The sequence below is a fragment of the Rhipicephalus microplus genome, chromosome 6, assembly GCF_043290135.1.
Source record: "Rhipicephalus microplus isolate Deutch F79 chromosome 6, USDA_Rmic, whole genome shotgun sequence".
Taxonomy (NCBI): Eukaryota; Metazoa; Arthropoda; class Arachnida; order Ixodida; family Ixodidae; genus Rhipicephalus; species Rhipicephalus microplus.
In genome coordinates this window covers 195349600-195372160 of record NC_134705.1, presented here as the reverse complement: position 1 = coordinate 195372160, position 22561 = coordinate 195349600, and the positions used below count along the sequence as shown (strand labels likewise).

General features: G+C 45.7%; 1 protein-coding gene and 1 long non-coding RNA gene across 2 annotated transcripts; both read right to left on the bottom strand.

The window, feature by feature from the left end:
- Positions 1-2703: 2703 nt before the first annotated feature.
- LOC119167876 (uncharacterized) lies at positions 2704-16009 on the bottom strand. The gene is made up of 7 exons (XM_037419366.2): positions 15840-16009; positions 13649-13716; positions 9807-9908; positions 8909-8959; positions 7156-7218; positions 4827-4876; positions 2704-2856 (listed from the first exon to the last, which is right to left on the bottom strand). Exons 1-7 carry the CDS (start codon positions 15961-15963, stop codon positions 2814-2816), a joined length of 501 nt encoding a protein of 166 aa, XP_037275263.1. The 5' UTR covers positions 15964-16009; the 3' UTR covers positions 2704-2813.
- Positions 16010-20315: 4306 nt separating this feature from the next.
- LOC142765107 (uncharacterized) lies at positions 20316-22096 on the bottom strand. The gene is made up of 3 exons (XR_012884060.1): positions 21979-22096; positions 21167-21188; positions 20316-20401 (listed from the first exon to the last, which is right to left on the bottom strand). It is a non-coding gene; the product is annotated as an uncharacterized LOC142765107 (long non-coding RNA).
- Positions 22097-22561: the final 465 nt, after the last annotated feature.

The window sequence follows — 22561 nt, the reverse complement described above, 5'->3', positions numbered from 1 at the left end:
TGAAACTTGTAACGCTGCTGCATCAGTGTGACGTCACGTACTACAATGTACGCGTGTTTCTCTCTCCCTCCCTCTATGTGTGTGTGTTTTGTATATCGCCTATAGTGGTTCAATAAAAATTTCCGGGGGCTTTCAACCTAAACCCCCGGGTTCCTTTCGATCATGGTGCGATAAATTCCTTCCATGAGTAACTAGTTCTGTACAGTACTTATCGATACAAAAGCGACATCAAATATCATAGCGAAGCTGTTCTTGGTCTAACCTTTCATGTCTGGGATCCGCGATAACGCTTGCGGCTATCAAACGTGCATGTGCCACAGACATTGGGTGAACCACACTGCACACAACTTCCACTACAAAAATAACCCAAAAAATTCTGCCTATACGCTGCTGCGCGGAGCGGTGATTTATGAAAGCAAAAGAACATCTCTCTATGTTCAGTCTCTTTAGGTGCCTCAGTGTTGCTTGAAAACAGGTGCATCTCGGAAACGTGCATTTAAGATGATCGAGTGCCTTCTAGCAGCCTTTATTACACAAGATCCAACTCGAGCCTCAACGTTATCCGTTAATGCCGCGCGGCGTGGGGTAGAACAAAGGCGTTGTCACGGATTCGCACGGCGGGCGCGCATATCTACAAGCATTTTGTTCCGTGCGTTCCGGTGTTATTTGCACCGTCTCCCGCTCTCTTTTTGTTCGTTTTACTTTGTGTTCTTTTCTCACTCAGGCCCTTCGTGTAACCCCCCGCCTCCGCCTACCCCGTATTGACGCCCTTATATAACTTGCTCCTTCGAACGTTCTAAATTCCGAAAAAGAGAACAAAAAAAAATATCGAGACACTCAGCAGGCGCGGATGGGACAAGACCGCGGTGGCCTCGAGATACTGGAACCTGTGGGGCAGCGAGCGTATATTTGATGTGCTCCCATCAGACGCCCTCAACGCAAACTTGGCGGGCTTCTCTTCTTTAGCGTCGTCAATGAAGGCAAGAGTGTGCGCAAGCGAGCCGCGTACCGGAAACTACTGGCGCCTATAGGGCGACCGACATTGAGACCGTGCACTGGGTCGGTGCCACGTTCAAACGTTCAACACGCTATGAAAAGGCGTTTACTGCCCTGACATATATACATGCAGGGTGTCACTCGAGAAGCATGGGTCTACTGGGCGAGTTGACATGACTCATCTTAACGGTGGTCCGCGAAAAGAAAGGAAGCACAAAAGGAAGAAAAAAATTGTTCATATTTCGCGGGATTTCTTTATTAACACGAAAAAAAATGAGCACGCTATTATATTAGTACGTTGTTGAAAGTAACGCAGACTGATGTCGTTTCGACATGCTCACATCTGCCTCATTGACATTTTAATAATTAGGTGAGAACTTTTTAGTTACGAATATAATTATGAATAAACAATTAATAGTCATTAAACAAAATACTATAGTAGCGGCTACTTTATACTGGGAACAATATGCACTAGGTTTGCCTCGGGTAATGCCTTTCCTCTTTTTTTTTTAAATTACACTGGGACACTTGACACACCCTGTGTTACATATACGGTGTCCAGTGCTTAACTGCTCGTGTAAGTTTCCTTTCACTGTATGTCGCTACATTACTGTGCTATTCCAATGTTTAAATTTTGCACGCTATTGTTACCGACCCACCCTCATATGCACAGATCGGCAAACTCGCTCATAAGTCGATTCACTCAGACTCAGATCGGGCTGCGAGTCTTAGTTTTGATGAGTGTTAAGACAGATGCTTGAGCTAATTGGTGATAGGGAATCAACACATTTGCACAGCGCAAGACTACGAGTAGTTACGACGTAAGTGCAGAAGAAGAGACAAGAAGTGCACTTTCTGTCCTTGTCTCTTCTTCTGTAGTTACGTCGTAACTACTCTTAGTCTTGCGCTGTGCAAATATGTTGATTGATGAGTGAGTCCTGTTGAGGAAAAAAGTTAAACGAGTCTCCGAGGGTATCCGGTTGAGGAAGATATATGTAGTCAGTCCCAGTCCAAGTGAGTCATATATGCTCAGAGCATATTTTTTGGGTGAGTGTAAGTGAGCTCTACTTTATATTTCCGACCTATACTCGTATGAGACGCTCGAATGGACCGTTCAAGTATATCAGACATCTCAAACACACACGGCCCGTCCCGCTCATGAATTTATTCGCCGAATATTTTTTTGCATTTTTGATAAGCAGGTTCATGAGCTGCTCAGAGTTGCGATTGCTCTCATGCATTTTTTTTTTTGTGTGTGTGAGGCGTGCACTCCATGCTGTCACCTCATGTCGAAACGTTGCCGTGAAGCAAAGCTATATTTTACAATCGGCGTACCGATTGCGGCGGTCATTCTGGAGATCAGTGTCGATGTAAAATGGTTTTCAGAACCTACCTTGTTCCCCTCTCCCCACGTGTTGGGTAGCAAACTGGACGTTAACCTTCCTACCTTTCTTATATTCTTTCTCTCTTCCATCTCGGAACCTTATACGACAAATCTTGAAGTGCCCCATGCATGTATGAGATAGATATGAGAAAAGCCTTGCAAATGCCACTGTTATCTGCCGTTTTGTTCGAACCCCATGAAGCGCTCGGTATACACGATGCACGACCGCGTTGCGCTTCTGATATACATAGAAGTCAAGACATGCACCAAAAACGGCGTTTGTCGTGTCTTGACTTCTTGTCCATGGACGAATCGACGCGATGTACGTTACACAGACAACCGCTTTATTTCAGATCCGAACGTGGTCGAGCAGTTGCCGCTGCGTGGCGCGCGTATCGTCGTCCTCTGAAGTCCGTCCATTTCCTGCTGCCATTCAGAAAAATGGCCCGCCAACGATCGCCGTGTTTTTGTCGTCACTGCAAGAGACATTGGGCGTCAGTTGAGAAAATGAACAGGGCTGTACAGAGACGTCTGAGTGCGCGTCGAGGCACAAGGACGTTGCTTATTTCTAGTGGCGTCAATTGCAGGGTGTCCCCGTTAATTTTCGGCCAGATTTTAGAAATATGCTGACGCGCTCAACGATGGCGCGAATAAATGTGTGTTTCAGACGCCTACGAAGCAACACTTACATACATGGCATATTAATGCACCGTCTCTACCCAACGACACATGGCTACATGTGCCCGCTCTGCAGCGTACCAGACACCCTGGCACACTTGCTCCTGGAATGCCAGTGCCACGCAAACCATGGCGTGCAACTGGAGCGGGACCAAGCACCAAGAATGAACGACGACCACCCAATGGAAACGTAGGAGGCCAATCGTCCTCGAGGACCTGGAAGACCAGCGACAACTTGTTGCCGGGGCCAAGAGGGCAGTCGAAGCCTGAGGGTTCCTGGACTAGGGAAGAGTGACACCGGGCCTCGCTCGGAACACTGCTTCTAAATAAACGTTTATTTCTCTCTCTCTCTCTCTTTCTCATTATTACATAAAGTAAGTCACTCTGTCTTTTGTGTTCTATTTAACCTGTTCATTTGACAACGTTACTTCACCATCTATGGCCGCAATGAAGCTGGGCAATACATCCTAATAAGAAAGCTGTAGATGGACTTGCAGAACGTCCGATAAGCCAATTGCTAAGTTTGTAATCATTAAGCATTATTGCTTTACTGTTTAATGCAGATTCCCGAGAAACACAAAATTATACCATGTGACATACCCGCCTGCGCGTCATGGTTAAGGTTCAAAGGCCGGACCACAAGTAAGCGTTGCTGCGCGTCAGCGCCTGTCTTTATGACGCGACAAGCGCGGGGCCACGCGAAGCTATGCGCCCTTTCTCTCCATTGGGAGAGGGTGCGGCGCCGCGTCAAAAAGCCATGCATGCGCTGACAGACACGCTAGCGCCGACTGGTTGTGCCCCCGCGATATCCGACGACGGTGCAGCTCTGGCCGACTGGCTCGCCCTACGCCATCTCCTGACGCCGACAAGTGCTCTCGCCGAGTGGTGCCCTGTCCTCGGACTCCTGCGGGCGTGTCCATCTTTCCTATCTCCTCTTTACTTCCGTCGCTCGCTGTTCCTGGGCCTCGCTCTCTCCTTCCTCTCTCTATATACACCTTTTAATCGTATCCTTTTAATTCCTCCTTACCCACATCCCTTGTGAGCTACTGTTGAGGTGTCGCACTTTGATGCAGGCAGTTACGGGGCTCACTTTGCTCTTCTTTTCCTTTAAGAATCACATAAGAAGGCGATGTGCTTTCTTTGTGGCTGGTGATGTTATGCGATTCACAGACCAAACAGTCACTGGCATAGGCTACCCCCCCCCCCCCCCTCGTGAAAATTACTTTTCTATATTTGTATATGCATGCAGAAGCACGAACGGGCACACAAACACTCATAAAAAATTGCTGAAGCCCCCCCCCCCCTCTCGTCCTGCTTCCATAATATTTTTTAAGGCAATGCTGCTGGCAGCGGTTATTGCTTGTGTGGTCAGAAGTGACAGGTGCGAATTGCGGTACAGTCGCCTAACATAGCTGTCCGGTTCTTTTTTGTTTTTGCAACTTCTGTAGTTTTCTATCATGGTGAAGAAAATGGCCCTAGATTAAGAAACACTTCAAAGTTAGTGGTGTTATTTGTTTAAAATAATATAATGACTATAAATGACGGAAAATTTATGATTAGCTTATAATATTTTGTAGAAGAAATGGGAATCAAAATGAACCAGCTCGGCAATCTTAAGCAATGAATTGACACTCAGTGCAATCTTTTGTAAAGTTTATCACATTTTTCGTGAGCTAGGTCCAGGTGATTACTAAAACAAGTCTTTTCTACGCAGTGTCATGGATCGACGCAACGGCCATAAATCGGGGACAATAGATAGCATACATACTTGGGCCAGAATTCTTCCGTCCAGGGTACCATCTTTGCATTGAGGCACTCCTGCAGAAAAGTTTCCAGCGAAGACGTAAGAACAGTATCGTGCAGAGCGATAAGGGAGTCGTATCGAAAGTGTACGAATCCATTCTATAGCACACTATATACTTCTAGCGTATCTGTATTGACAATCTGCATGCACTGAATGCTGGTAGTATAATACAGCGTTGTACAGGTGTCCTTTTCGAAAAAAAAAGTTTAAAAATGCGCTGTATTCATCTTTAGCCGCCGGCTGGGTTACACTATACGTACCATAGTGAAGTACAATATACCCGAGTTCACTGTAAGTGTATTGTTTACCTATCTGAGCTATACGGCACGAGGTGGCACCACCGATCCGATCAGACACCACAAAATCATCATCATCATCATCTTTATTTCAGACAAGTGCAAATTACAGGATGTTCATATTTGTGCTGTATAAGAGGCTTTCAAAACAAAAAAAAAACGCGAATATCTGACAGGTCGTCAGACCCCTTTCTATACGCACATCACTCAAGCTACAGAAGCGGTTTAGGCTTAAGACGTCAAACTGTCTCCATAATACAAAACAAAGTACGAGCAACAATTACTAGTACTCTGGCGTTGAAATTATTACAGTGTCATTAAAGAGAACAAGGATTTTTGGCATATTTGTAAATTACTGTTTCGCAATTACAAAACCACCACGCTTGCAGCGATCAGATGTTTGGGGAGCTAAAAGAAACGGGAAATAAATTACTGGTGGAGACGCCACTGCGTGAACTCTCCGCACCAAACGCCTTGACGTCATAAAGTTTTGCCGACGTCTACTTGGTCCTGCGCAGTTCCTACCGGTAAAAGTAAAGTAGATTGGCCTCCAAAGGGCCATTGGCATACGAACTTGCAAGAAATTTTGTTGAGCCAATGTCGCTAAATTGAAGAAGCAAAATCACAGCTTATCTTCGAAGTAAATGTTGACGAGTGGGCAAAGCTACAGAGTATCATTTACCCCCGTAGATTTCCCACTCGATCATGCATGCAAAGACGTGACAACACGTGTTACAAAGTTGTTTATTATCACAATGTGCATATGATGTTGACATGTTCATATAGATATTCATATGGACATCCGTATAGATATCCATATGAATATAGATATCCTCATTGATATGGATGATATGGATATGGATGATATGGATATGGATGATATGGATATGGATATGGATGACGATATGGATGTCCATATGACTATACATATGGCTATCCGTATGAATATAGATATCCATAGCGTGCCCCGCCGACGGGCATGGGACATGGCTCGACCCTATAATGAGCTTAGCCCTTAAAAAAGCATTTAAGCCCGTGAAGAAACGCGCGGATATTCTGGCGCGAAGTTTAAAAATGAAGCTCTTATTTTCTTTTTTGTTAACAAACATATGGTGGTCAATTAACGACATTCGAGTTTTTAGAGTATGATTTGTCGCTTTAAACAGATTCACTGTTCCACATTAGTGTCAATTTAAGATGAAAGACTTCCATATGCATCACGAGTCACAACATCCGGTGTCAGGTGGCATCGTCAGCATGAATGGCACCAAAAGTCACGCGACCAAGTGATGACGTCATGTTATGACGCAGTATAAGGGAGTCAATTTAATCGCCCGCCATGGTCAAACTATTCTATTCTCGTGAGAGCGTACGCTTTCACAAGCGTTATTCGAAAATCGTGGGTTCCTGGGCCCCAACCGTCACCAAAAACTTATTATTTCGTTCACTTGAATTCAGTTCACCCGATGCCATAATTAGTGCTGTAGCTGTGAACGACAAATACTGTTTTCCTTGTCTTAATTCTATACTGGTGCCATTTGGTTGTGCCAGACAAACGAGTAACCCGAGCATCATCTTAGCGAACACACACACACACACACACGCGCGCGCACGCACGCACACGCACACACACGCACACACACGCACGCACGCACACACAGACAGACAGACAGACAGACACGCACGCACGCACACACACACACACACACACACACACACACACACACACACACACACACACACAAAACGCCACTTGGCTTCCACTTGGTGCCAGCCTTGTTTAGGATAAAATCAGTGTGAATCACATAAATTTAGTAAGGACGTTGCTATGCCAAGAAAATAATAAGCTTGCTGTAGGAAACTTGCTCGTAATGCGTAACCAATACGGTTTATAAAATTATTTATAAATATCCTTCCCTCGAAGGAAACTGCCGGTCTTTAAATGAAGCTTATTAATTTGTTCAAATCCTCTAGGTCATAATTTTAGTACGTAATACCTTGAACGCTTTTCCAAGTTCCTTGGCGCTTTCAAGGCTCGTCAGGTTTACCGCTTCGAGTTCCTGGAATAAAAAAAAAAGGGAATAAGTTGCGTCGGCTGTTTCGTCAGGGATCGAAATTGAAGGAACAATACAGGAACGGACGAAAAAAAATGCCGCCACATCCACGAAGTGAATGATGATGAGTGGGCGAAGCTCCGGAGGTAAACCTGGTAAACCATGAATCCTCCGTACATTTTGCTCACTCGATTTTATTGCAACGCTCCCCCTAGCGTACGTCGCCACACTATATCGAACGATGACACGCGCCATATGTGGCATCATTCCTATTTTATAACACCTCGCATCTTTCATAATCAACTACACGTACCGCCGTCTAGTTTATAACATCTTGCATCTTTTGGATGGACGGACGGACGGACGGACGGATGGATGGACAGATGGATGGATGGATGGATGGATGGATGGATGGATGGATGGATGGATGGATGGATGGATGGATGGACGGACGGACGGACGGATGGATGGATGGATGGATGAATGGATGGATGGACGGACGGACGGATGGACGGATGGATATGGCTGTACCCTTTAGATCGGGCGGTGGCTAGCGTAATACTTAATGCCGTCAGCTACAAGTACCGCCATCTAGTGAAAACTGCAAGAACTGAACGAGAGGTGGCTACATACAGGGGACGCACAGCCCACGCCTTAAGGAGCTTCGCTCCTAAAAAGAACTTGTGTAGCCCGTTTTCGATATGCGCGTCAACGAATATAAACCACACCTTGACGAGCACGTGTGGCTCATCAGAGAGGGCGCTGCAAGATAACTTTGTCGCATCGCGCAAGATGCCACACTTACACGCTCTAAAATTCTCGGCTGAACTCCAATCGTCTCCCGCAGAACCTTGAATCGTTATTCTAACTGCAATTCATTGAATGTCTCTTGACGGGGCGCTACAACGTTGCGTCGGCTTAGTGTCGTTGCAGCGTTTAGGACCTCATTCAGCTATAGCATCACGGGGCGAATTCATCCATGTGCGATTACTGCACCTGTGTAGCGACTGTTGATAATCTCTCGCGCATGTGTCCCCAATTAGAACAAGATCGCCTGACTCTCCAGTTTAACCCGAGGAGACTCTATGATCGGCCTTTCACTCAAGAAAACGTCGCACGCTGTGGAGCGAGAGGTCCCTCGTTCGATTCCGAGCGTCGGAAACATTATTCAGTTTTTTTTCTCTGTGGCATTTTAAATATATTAATATATAGATACCTATACGGGACCTGAAAGTGACGGCAGAAACCAGTCGAGGGTGTCGATATAATTGCTCTCACAGTAAAAAAGATCTTGGGAACATAATCTGACAGTACATCAGCCCAGGAAGCCACACAAACTCTCAGGTAGTACTTGAATTCAACGACATTCAGCGAACGCCTCTGAAACCTGTGAAAGTGTGTGTGGTGTGTGCAATGTGTCTCTATTTTCTTCTCTCTCACTCCCCAGCATTGTTCCCCTCCCCATCTATTGGGTAGCAAACTGGATGTATAGTGTGGGTAATCTATCTACCTCTCCCTTTCTCTCACTCTAAACTAATTGTGGTGTGTGGCAGCCGTAAGTTATGCACACTGTGTGTACCATAACCTTGTTCAGCTTTCTGTGTTCGCGCGCGACGTCATTGGAGAAATTTCCAAGGAAATTCGTGGTGAAATTCGTGGGGAAACTCTTGGAGAAATTTATCTGTGTGCGACTCACCTCCTTCATGTCGGTGGTGTAGTTATAGACACAGCTGTAGAAATTTCCCAACTGAAAAAAAAGCAACATCAAAAAGCGCTCGTATTTTACTTTCTGGAGTAAACTATTAAGCTTGTATACGTAACAACCGTGTTAAAGCATAAATCAATTTGATGAATACATTAATATTCCTCCACAGTACGAGTAAAGAACACAAAAAGTTGCAGTTAATAGGGTAGTTGTCTGTCGCCCGTGAGAACATTGGAACAGGTGAGTCAAGCTGGGAGCTTAGATTACAATAGGCTAGTTTATCACAATCCTGTTACCTAATTTGAGGAGACGAAGTAATCGTATTAACTGCGTCGTTACCAAAATACATCCAGCATCAGTGCTCGTCCGCTATAGGCTGCGCGAAATACCTGTTCGTGCGACTTGTATACGCATGACGATAGTTATAGCGCGAGAACAAAACGACGACACAGAGACAAGAAGGACACGAAAGACACGAGCGCTTGTCTTGTCTCTGCGCTTCTTGTCTCTGTGTCGTCGTTTTGTTCTCGCGCTATAACTATCGTCATGCCATACCAACTAGCCCAAGCTGCCACACTTCTAAGTTGTATACGCAATTTGAAAATGCGAATGATCATTCAGATTGCAAAAAGTCTGCTTGAATAAGTCGCTATAACTCAGGGTCTCTCCATTTCCAGGAAGATAATAACATGTACATACTCTATAACCACACCTTCCGCTGTCTGTCCCTTTCAGCGTGAATTCGGATGCAGAGCAGCAGTACACACGTCCTTCGCGAATAAGCTCGAGAATCGCGCAAAACGGGGTCTTGCGAATACAACTGGCTAGCTGCCTGACTGTTTAATTACCCCACGTTTTATACAGCAGCCACACAGACTGGCCCACTTACGAAACTTGCGTCGATGCAGCCGTCGTGGTATTCTCGTAGCAGCGTTTGATAGCAGCCGGACAAGACTGCGCGGTCGTGCTGCGTCTGGTTGCTGCTGAAGCCCTGCACAATGCAGATAACATTGAGAATTAGCTGTGCACATGAAGATCACGTGAGCTTATGAACGCCTTAGATGTCTCATCGAACGCGGTAAGGGACCGTCGGCGTCACCGTGAATTGGTGCAATAAAATCATAACTTGGCATCGTCACACGACGACGTCACAGTTCGCCAAGAATTTCGGACGTCGTTACAACGTCACCGCGATGTCGCGTGACGTCGAATCATGTAACGTCACGTGATGATGCGATCACGTGATAGCATCGCTTGGCCAAAGGTGGGCATATCTCAGATGCACTGCAAAACGACAGCAGCAGTAGCAAGCTTGCTGCGTCGCCGATCTCAGAGGTAGCACTAAACTACTTAAGGTGTATGGAGCTGTCGGGAAGAGGAGGTGGAGGGAATCAAGACTAAGAATAAAAAAGAAAAAAAAATAGTAAGTGGCTTTCGCCTTCGAGCCATCTTATGCGAATGAATGAGGCACCATGCGACTCTTTCTTCGCTTGCTTTAAGAACTTTGAACGCTCGGGGGCCTCGCAAACACTAGCGGCAACAACAACAACAACAACAACAACAACAACAACAACAACAACAACAACACCCATGACCATTTAATTTCACAGGAGAGAATCGTAAACACGGCACACTCATGGTTGTGATAGAAACCGCAACGAGATCGATGGAAATTTGGGGTTCCACTCGGCGCCCGTGTTAAATCTCCGCGAGTACAAGAGAAGCCCCCCCCCCCCCCCCCATCTCCCCGAATAATCGAACGGAGTCTGTCTCACGCATATACACAGTTGTATCTGTGCCCTCATAGTTTATTGCACCTGTTCTTTTTATGGTAATGTAGGTTTTAAGTGCTTAATGCTTTAGGGGCGCGCTGGCTTGTCTATCCAATGTCGGATGTCGCATGGTCACTCAGTGGTCAATACGGGCCTAAAACAAGGCCATAATTGCTCAAAACAAGACCAAAATGAACTAACAAAGTTTAAAGTAATATAAACGACATAATGAGCAATAATTATTGCAGTTATTTGCGTAGCACCGTAAAACATGTATCTGAAACATGTGGCTGTTACGCGCGCCGCGCGAGAGGGGGCGCCACCGCTTCGGAAAGTTCGTGGTTGCCTGGGGAATCGCTGGGTTTCCCGTGCTACGCACTTTCTCAGGTGTCGTGATATTGGAACTGCATTAAGCGCACATATTTTGAACTACAATGACATTTACTCAAGAACGACGCTAGCGTGGCATGAGAGGGCGGGTTTGATAACAGTACAACTGCATGCAGAATACCTTAACTGCAGAGTTAGCGCTGGGTTAGAGCAGGATTGCCGCTATACGTTAAGCGCTGGATTTAGAGATTTTAAGTGCGGAGCACTACACGGGCCCGGCTTGTCGTCCGTCCATGCATCTGATGGGGCGTGATCATGCTTACTGTAGGTGGCTCAATAAGACTAGCAAAGCTCATAACCGGGTTTAGATGAACGAAAAAGATTTAAAATAATGCATCCAACAGAACCAATTGAGAAATAATTGCAATTATGAACTTAGCATTCTTAAAACCGTCTAGAATACATGCGGCTGAATCCGGAGCCGAGCGAGCGAATGCCCTCGCATCTCAAATGTCGTAACGAGCAGGAAGTCTGTCAGGAGTAGCAAAGAAAGTATCGCATATGTCGTACGCCGAGTGTGAGAATTCGCCTAACGAGATTCTACCTATGGTCGGGAAAAACTGCGTGCTTACCCCAAACGTTGACGTCATCGACGTTTCGTTAAACGAAGCAGTGGAAACTACGAACGGGAATCGCCGGGTGCTTGTGCTACGCAGTTCCTCGGCTTTCGCAGTAGTGGCTGAGTACTCCAGCACTACTGTGAACCAATGGTGGCCGAGACCAATAGTGGTCAGCAACAGGGGTCCTCGGCTAGCGTTGCCCGAGGACCCCTGTTGTATTCCAATAACTGCTTCCACATTTGTCCCTTGAAATTCGGGAACCAAAGCAGTGGCGGATCCAGAGGGGTGTCGAGGGAGACTCCCCAAAGTCTGTGTCGGCAGCGCCCCACCTCTCCCTCTGCTGTCTGTTCTTCCCCCCCTACCACCAATTAAGACAAATGAGTGAGACCCCTGTGGGCACAAATTAACAGTATTTACGCTTCGATTGTGTTCTTGGGATCGCAGTAACTACGCTGAAAACAAGACAGTGAGGGCATCGCTTCTCCTCGCCAGTTTTATTTCGAGCGACCGCCCTCCCTAAAATGAGTGGCTCGATTCACCCCTGAATCATAGGCTGGTCGTTGTGAGAGGCATGGAATTACGCCTTTAAGGGGCCCCTAAACCACCCCTAATTTGAAGGCGAGTCAGTTTCTTCCTTGCCTTCACTACCTTTCCTACGAGTGCCATCACCTCATCTCCACTAACTTCTTCACAAAGCACGTGTCATGTCAGCTCTAAGCGTTGAGCCAGTTGGGATTTCGCGCTTTTCCACTGTACGCTGCATGCTATCTCTGCTTGCGCAGTCGCAAACGCAGAAAAGGAAGTGAAGTAAATTTATCGCGAACAATAGGCGTGCAATACGATGCAGAATCGGCATGCGACTGCACGCCATAGTAGAGTGCAGAACATTTGACCACACATATATCTCGTATATTGACCAGTCGAGAGCTTATTTCATCCTGGCGTTACGTGAACAAACTGCTGACGTCCCACATTGTGCCGCGAGAATAGAAAACGCCAGGACAGAATAAAGTTCTCGTTTTTTTTTTGTATTTTCAGAGGCTGTTTAGGGGCCTTTTATTAACTTGCATCTTTGCATCCACGGCGAAGCTTTCTTTTTTGCTGGACCAGCTACAAGTTATCAGGCAAGCCGAAGATGCCACTAGGGTCCAAGGACTCTTAGCTGCCATCTAGGGAAGAGGATATGATTCCTCTGAAAGGTGTTTCTTTTTCTCTCTTTCTGGTCTCGCCCAGTGAATGAGGTGGAGGGGGGGACACTATGGTTAAAACTTTTTCCCCACTCTCCACCCTCCACGGAGAACCTTGCGCACGCGAGTGGTCATATAAGATATACGAATTTCGTGAAGGCAATCCGTAACCGCAACGGGCGCATTAGTATAGTTCGCGCAAATGGCTGACCGCAACACCTTGCAACATTACTTAATTACTGGTTCGTGAAAAAGACAGAAGAGTAACACTCTCGCAGTTACTTATGCATTGTTCTGTGGCGACTCGAAGGCGAAGCCATCTTATAGTTCTCAGTCGATGTACTGATCCTAACCTGAGACTCCCTGAGGAGTGCTTTCGGCACCAAGCGTGGTTTTACCAAGGCCTCCGAGATAGCGCGCCGGACGTGACGACAGTGTCGCTTGGTAAAGAGTGAGCTAATCACGGAGACTCAGGTGATGTGCAGAAAGCTCGAAATGAAGTGGACTCTGGAGGCAATGTATAACCAAGGCGTCCAAGATTGCGCGCATCTTGGACGCCTTGGTTCCCTGCACATCCCAAATCCCTGCACATCACCCGAGTCTCCGTGATTGGCTCACTCTTTACCAAGTGACACTGTCATCACGTAACGTCGCGGTAAGTGACGCCATGATGACGTCATATGGTGACGTCGTCTCGGTGGTGTGATTTTTAGTATCACCATGGCGTTGACGCCACCGCGTCCGCTGGTTCATTCTCGCGTTTGACGAGGCACACAAAGCAAAAAAGCCCTCGAAAACGGCACGAGGGTAGGATAAACTCACGCCTTCAGCTCCACCGTTGAGTCCTTTCTCGGCTTTTACGGCGTCGACGCACTCTCGATTGACGTGGTCTGCGAAAGGCGATGGGTATTTTATTGAGGAGTCAAAACAACTAAATGAGTAGTGATCAGCTGTCTTTAGAATTAATAGTCGTCTTGACATAACTACCTACGTAAAACTTGCATGTCCCTTATGATACAAGTGAAGATGGCCGGAATATAGCCGTAGGAAGAGGTCATCAAGAGCTCGATAATTAAATCGGACATGGCGCTACTAGAGTCCAAAACGAACCTAGTCTATATTCCTTGAGCATCCCATTTCCCGAATTCTCAGGCGCGACACTGCAACACACAGACAACAGCGCCGCCTGATGGCGCTGCGTTTTGGTTGGTAACATTGTGGCACCTTCCGCATTTCCCTGTGATGGCTGGAAGGCGAAAGCGATTTTTTTCTTCTCCATCGGCTTTATTTATCCCCCAAAACCGTCTGCGTACAACGTCGCTTTGAAATGCCTCCAATATTGGCCCATTTTTCACCAATTTTCCCGCCGCGGTGGTCTATAGTGGCTAAGGTATACTCAGCTGCTCACCCGCAGGTGGCGGGATTGAATCCCGGCTGCGGCGGCTGCATTTTCGATGGAGGCGGAAATGTTGTAGACCCATGTGCGCGGATTTGGGTGCACGTTACGGAAACCGGGGTGGTTGAAAGCACCGGAGCCCTCCACTACGGCGTCTCTAATATTCATATGATAGTTTGGAGGCGTTACACAGCACATACCAATCACCTTTCACCAACCGACGAGGTAGTGTAATGACGTCTCATTACGTGACGCCGAAGTGACGTCATTGCGAGAGGATAATTTCTTGCGTAACTCGTGTTGACCGGTGGTTCGGTCAAACCTCCAGCATTGATCTGGTCTTTCTTACTTATCGAATGTTGCGCATGTCCCGCAAGAAAAGTGTTGGCGCCTGGTTATAAACAGTAAGCACTAATTACCAAAGAACCAACAAAAGACAATAGCAAGTTCATTTCGTGTCTTTCGTCGCGATTGTGTATTGATTTTTTGACCCGAAAAAAAAAGAAGCACTGGTTTGTCGCGGCGGCAAAATGTCGAGGGATTCATAGCCGCTTAACTGATTAGATATGAAGTTCAAGTGGTATGTAGCGAGCACGCAAATGAGTGTCGCACCATCCTGGCTGATACGGCATATATACACGTTATTTCCTCGTTATGCTGGCGTTTCACGTAATTTGAAGTTGCCCCACCCTCTCCCTTCTTTTTGGGTGGTTGGAATTAACTCGGGCACTTTTATTACTCTCACCTGTTTGCACACCTGCTGAGTTCTATTATAATAGCGAGACAACGGCCATTGCCAATGCTCCACCCTTAGCTGCCGGTGAACACATATGCTTTCTTTTTTTTGGGGGGGGGGGGGGAGATTGCAGTTTCTTTTTTTTATTGTAGTAGACTTGTTTTCTGCACCTCTCGCTCTGAGCGAACGTGAATAAGTTCAGCGACTGTGGCTGCCGACTCCATTCTTGAAAAAGGACGATCCCCGGTCGAAACTTAGAATAAATGTACCTTATTTTCGTGCCTGCGCCTGCACTGTTACTATTTATTAATCACTGAATCAAAGGTCATAGTGTTTATATGTATACACAGTTCCAAGCCCAGTCCACTAGTTCGTGCCTCTGATATAGTTCGTGTCCTTGAGCCTATCTACTTTCTCTTCATCACTACATTATATATATATATATATATATATATATATATATATATATATATATATATATATATATATATATATATATATATATATATATATATATATATATATATATATATATATATATATATATATATATATATATATATATATATATATATATATATATATATATATATATATATATATATATATATATATATTGTGAAGAAGAAGATGTGCCTGCAGCGAGCAGCATCGCCAACGCCCGGCTCGCTCGGCTCGTGCTTCGGTCCGTTGCTGTGCCGATCGCTGGACGGTTGTTCACGCTGTCTCGTCGCTGTCTTTAACGGCTAATAAACCTTTTCACATCATATATATATATATATAGTGTGTGTGTGTGTGTGTGTGTGTGTGTGTGTGTGTGTGTGTGTGTGTTTGTGTGTGTGCGCGCGCGCGCGCTCTAGGAATAGAAAGTCGTCGCTTACCTAGATGGAAACACCACCGTGACTCTGCGGCTCTGAACACAACAAACAGCGACAAAACAATTACAGCGACTGTCGTGCACGATACGTTGACGACGCTAACTATAAGTTGTCTGCTCGACTGCATCCTTGACAGAAAGCCTCCGTGTGTAACATATGCGTTGCATCGCTGTTGAGCGAGGCATTCGCAAGCGCACGCTCGAGCCAGCTGTCATCAGAGGGGGAAAAATAGCTGTTTTTCGTAACAGCTATTAAAAAATTGCATTATTCCGTTAGAATTCAGTGCGAGTGCAGCCTCCCTTCAGCAATTACTTGTTTTCTTTTTCTAGAGAGGAAGTGTACCTAGAACGAGTTACGGATCACGAACTTCAACGGGGAACAATTGTGCCGCTTCTACAAAATGCTTTTATAGGCACCGAGGCATTATGCCTATTTCAGCAGGCGTGTGGTTTGAAAGGCGAGATGTTTTTTTTTATTTCCCTATTTGAAACAATAGCGACAGAACGTGAGCGTATCTGAGTGTAAGCAACAACACGGAATTTCTTCGAGGAACAGCGCAAGAAACAACGTGACAGCGGAAGAATACGCGCACAGTGCAGCAACAGAAATGATCCAAGATATAGAAGAACGCAAAAGAAACGCTAAACCTTGAGCAATATTGGTGGGCGCTGCGGATGGGGTTGGCCGTTTAGTGCCGTTTGAAGTATCGTTAGGGCGAACGAACAGACAAATGTACACAGACAGACAGACAGACAAACAGATAGACAGACCAAGGTTTTTTTCCGTCGAAGGTCCCCAAGAAAGACTATCGTCTTTAAAAATGCGAAGAACTGCTTCTGAAAGATCCGGCTCAGACCTGTGCAGCGCCAGAACAAGCGCATGACATCACCCCCCCCCCCCCCTGGCTGCGAGCACAATGTCGTATGTGACGTCACGATGACGTCGTCACGTGGTCATTTCCATTTCCGCATCATTCGTGCTGACGCCGCCGGACGGCAGACATCAGTTTCAGCACTTGACGAGGCATTCAAGGCTTTCGCCTTACAGAGTGTGTAAAACAAGTTTATTCATTGTTGCCTGGGTGACGGACGAATGACTCGATGTGCGTTCCTCTGGTGTCGCGCGGGTTAAGAATCCTTGTTAAGCTGGGTATCGTTCTCCCGTTTCTCTCCTGCATAAATAATAATAATAATAATAATAATAATAATAATAATAATAATAATAATAATAATAATAATAATAATAATAATTAAAATAACGTAAATGATCCCAGCGTCGCTTCACCGGCTGATTTTTTGCAAATAATGCGCCTTTTCAGTCGTATCTTTCGAACTCCGCACTTGGGGACAGAATGAACACATTGGGCTGAATGCCTTGCGGGGCGAATCGATGCGTTGTCTTAAAAATACAACCAGAGTGCTGAAATAAAAAAAAGATAGCACTAGACAGACCAAGAAAACGGGACGGGCGCTTTTCCTGTCTTCTTGCCTTTCTTGCGCTCTCTTTCTATTTTAATACAACGTGCATACATATTTAAAAACAAAAAAAAATTAGATGTGTATACTGCACATACGTTTGTTCCGGATTCGGCAGTTCGTGTTTTATCAGCTTTAAATAGCCAGCAATTTTTTTTTTCGGGGAGGAAAGTTGGTTTTCAACCATACGTTCCTGCTTACGTTTGTATATGTGCATCTGCATACACATGCAAAATAGAAAAGTCTGGTCGGGGGGGGGGGGGGGGGTTACTTGCCTGGCTGCGCCCCTATAGCTGTGTCGGTGTAATTATGACTGGAAACAACTGCATCACAATCGCGATTACCTTTAGCGGCCAGATTTGCATCGAGGTGACGCGGCTATAAGGAACAATTCTTCTTGGCATTGGTTATGCTAAAGCAGCAGCAGCAGCAGCAGCCGGACAAGACACAGAAAGACAAACAGACAGACGGACGGACGGACGGCGGCGGCGGGGGCAAAAAAAAAAACGATGACGCGCTTCAGTCCGCCAGTATTGTACATACAGTCGTGAACAATATGAGAGGGAGCACCAGATTAATGTCTAACCAATCATTACTCGCAATGTACCGATATCAATGGGATGTAATGAACTGCAGGGCATACCCTTCCGCTTAAGCACTTTGTGCCGTGAGCACATTTGCTCTCGCCAACAGCAATTAGTATTTCAGACATCGAAAAGTTTATTTCAGCGTTCCCTCTCATATTGTCCCGGACTGTACGTACTGAAATACGTGCATGCATGTTCGGAGCATCAACATTCATTCTTCATTTTTTTTTGTCATCAGCAAATAATCATCATCGTCAGCGTCATAATCACCATCGCACGGATCAGCCTAGTTGAAAAGAGCGTTGAAGTAGCAGCTATCCGTCTTACATACATACATACATACATACATACATACATACATACATACATACATCCATCCATCCATCCATCCATCCATCCATCCATCCATCCATCCATCCATCCATCCATACGTACGTACGTACTTACATACATACATACATACATACATACATACATACATACATACATACATACATACATACATACATACATACATACATGTATGTATGTATGTATGTATGTATGTATGTATGTATGTATGTATGTATGTATGTATGTATGTATGTATGTATGTATGTATGTATGTATGTATGTATGTATGTATGTATGTATGTATGTATGGATGGATGGATGGATGGATGGATGGATGGATGGATGGATGGATGGATGGATGGATGGATGGATGGATGGATGGATGGATGGATGGATGGATGGATGGATGGATGGATGGATGGATGGATGGATGGATGGATGGATGGATGGATGGATGGATGGATGGATGGATGGATGGATGGATGGATGGATGGATGGATGGATGGATGGATGGATGGATGGATGGATGGATGGATGGATGGATGGATGGATGGATGGATGGATGGATGGATGGATGGATGGATGGATGGATGGATGGATGGATGGATGGATGGATGGATGGATGGATGGATGGATGGATGGATGGATGGATGGATGGATGGATGGATGGATGGATGGATGGATGGATGGATGGATGGATGGATGGATGGATGGATGGATGGATGGATGGATGGATGGATGGATGGATGGATGGATGGATGGATGGATGGATGGATGGATGGATGGATGGATGGATGGATGGATGGATGGATGGATGGATGGATGGATGGATGGATGGATGGATGGATGGATGGATGGATGGATGGATGGATGGATGGATGGATGGATGGATGGATGGATGGATGGATGGATGGATGGATGGATGGATGGATGGATGGATGGATGGATGGATGGATGGATGGATGGATGGATGGATGGATGGATGGATGGATGGATGGATGGATGGATGGATGGATGGATGGATGTGCATATGCATATGTGCGCGCATATATTCACACATATTACATGCATAGATGCGTGCGATGCACGCAAAAAATACTGTCTCTCTTTCTCTCTCGCACACACACACCCACCCACACATACACATACACCGACGTAGATCTAATAACAACGGTGAAGTAGTACCATGTATTTGGGTGCACGTTAAAGAACCCCAGGTGGTCAAAATTTCCGGAGCCCTCCACTACGGCGTCTCTCATAATCATATCGTGGTTTTGGGACGTTAAACCCCACAAATCAATCATCGAAGTAGTACCATGTACGCATTTGGTTGTTACAATGCAAAGTGCGGGTCTTTTGTCTTATAATGATTTGGATTGCGGAGAAGTATGTTAGGATTTACATACCTTCGTTTGCTGTAAAAAAAAAATACAAGAAAATGAGATCATGTTTGTACAAGATTGTCGAGTAGGTACATAGTATCGACTCAAAACTGTTTTTTGTCTTTGGTCGCAAAAAAGAAGTACTGCACCGAACACAGTCAACTCTACGAACTCAATGTATCGGCAGCCCCGCCGCAGTGGTACAGTGGCTAAGGTACTCGGCTGCTGACCCGCAGGTCGCGGGTTCGAATCCCGGCTACGGCGGCTGCATTTCCGATGGAGGCGGAAATGTTGTAGGCCCGTGTGCTCAGATTTGGGTGCACGTTAAAGAACCCCAGGTGGTCGAAATTTCCGGAGCCCTCCACTACGGCGTCTCTCATAATCATATGGTGCTTTTGGGACGTTAAACCCCACATATCAATCAATGTATCGGCACTCGATGCCATAACTTAATACGGTCGCTATTTTGTGTGTGCGGGGAAACTTTCAGAACCCTGCGCCCGCCTCTGAAGCTGAAGAAATACATCCGTTTCTTTTTGTGTGTGAACTTTTTGATCGCAGAGAACATTATTAATAATATTGCTTCTTTCCAATAGAACTTGTAGGGCACACGCTTCCCCATCGTCTCTTTGCCTCCCCCCCCCTCTCCCCACACCACATTTGTCGGACAGTAAGGCAGCGATTACAAAGGAGGATGCTCACATAGCGAAGTGGCGAGCCAGAAGAGGACGAATGCCAAGATGAAGAAGCCGACACCGATGAGTACCACCTTCCAGGGTAGTTGGTGCCTACGAACCACGGAGTCTCACGTGAGATTGCGGGAGGAAAACATTGTTACGTCACGCAGTCATCCGCATTGCTTGCAATGAAGCCTTTCCTTATCATATTGGTCATTGAGATAGGATTACAATATTAACATTTGTCAAGAAGAAATATTCATTCTAATTGACGCCGTCGTCGCTAGTATGAATTGCGATTTTTATTATCGCACGAAGCACCTGACACATTGTCGACTGCACTGTGAGGGTAGGTGTCAATCATCCCAGGAGAACCAGGAGCACCGTAATCATTATTGGGATCCGCGACCTTGAACGGTTTAGTTACCTGAACACGGACTGAAAGAAGGTACTCAGACACACAGACGGAACCGCGTTTGCCTTTAAGTCGATGTTCTCACCATCGCTACTCGTGCGAGAATGAATGCTTATCTCTCACTAGACACATGTAGCACTATCTTAAGGCTTAATTACCGAGTGTTGAGATGAGGGACACAGCAACAAAACACAAGTTGCAGTCGAACCTTTCTTGCTTTAATGAGGTCAACTCTATAAGTTAATTGAAATTGGATTGATTGGCTGACTTCTGTCTCCCATAAATAAAGTAAGCATTGTTATCGTGCAAAACAAGTGACTTGCAACAGAAGCGGGCGAAATGACAATTGCAAGGGAACGTCATCGTGCACGTCTTTCTTTTGTTTATCCCTTCATTGCAATGTCATCGAATCGGCTTATGTACACCTTCTCCGCACCCGAGAACCAGTTCACGCTACTTACCGTTCGGACAGATTCACCGGGGCTGAAAGCAATGGTGAGCACGGGTATTCGTTAAACGTGCATGTAACATGTGAGGACAATGCATGAACGAGCTGAGGTCGGCACACGGCGTTACACGATACAGTGACACCATTCTCGTAAACGGAGTCGCTTGTACTCCCTTGTTGCTGAGGGTGTATACTCTAAGTACATGAATGAGCTGTGGTTGGCACACGGCGTTTCATTTCATTTCATTTTATTTCCTTAAAGACCCGTGAGGGGGTATTACATAAGGGGTGGGTAATTATAAGGACAAAACATAGAAGCCAAAGATTTAACATAGAAAGTGCTTATTGATATTTTCTATGAACGATGATGGGCAGGGAATGGTTACGATTTCACTGGGAAGGCCGTTACGTGATACAGTGACACCATTCTTGCAAATGGAGTCGCCAGTACGCCATTGTTGCTGAGGGTGCATAGCTGAAGTACTACATGAACTAGCTGCAGTTGGTACGCGGCTTTTCGCGATAGTGACACCATCTGCGCAAACGGAGTCGTTTGTACTCCTTTCTTTCTTATAGGGTGCAAAGCTTAAGTACATGAACGTACTGCGGCTGGCACACGGCGTTACGCTATACAGTGACACCATTCTCGTGAACGGAGTCGCCCATACTCATTCTTTTCTATCGGATGTAACTTCAGTACACGAAGCACATAAACAAGCTACAGTCGGCAAATCGGCAACATGCTTTTGCAGGAAACACGACGACGACCAACGTCACTGGGCGGGCTTACGCATCATAACAGAATGGAAGTACGAGGCGACTCACTCATGGAATTCACAGCTTCGTCCACCTTCATTGTCCTTTCCTCGCCAAGGCACGAACAGGAGGAGAAACGTTTACGCCTTTGAGCGATGTCGCAAAAAGCATTTGGCTACGCCATTGACTCGACTTGGCTGCAGATAGTTCATCGATACGAGGCAGTGACGATGATGAGGAAGATGATGATGATGGTACTTCTTTGATGCCTTCTTTCATGGGAAAATATATTATGCCGGAACATTCTTTTCCTATTTGCGACATCACTTCTTGTGCCAGCGTTGCGGACAAATTTCGCATTGTTAGAAAGTGTACTGTTCGGAGGAAAATATCAGGATGCCAAGACCATGCTGTTGGCAATGTTTGATATACGAACCTTTTGTGTTGTTGTTTTGTTATTTGCTTTTGACACTCACTGTAACAGTCATCAACTTCGATCGATCTATTTCGGAGATGTGTTCCTGACTGAATATTTTTTTTTCTATTTTTGGTGCATGCGATGAACAGGACAATGACAGTGCTAGCTCTAGCTCGTACGCGTGGTTTTTTGTTCTGTTTTGTCGCCTATTCGAAAGTGTATCATACCCACGAG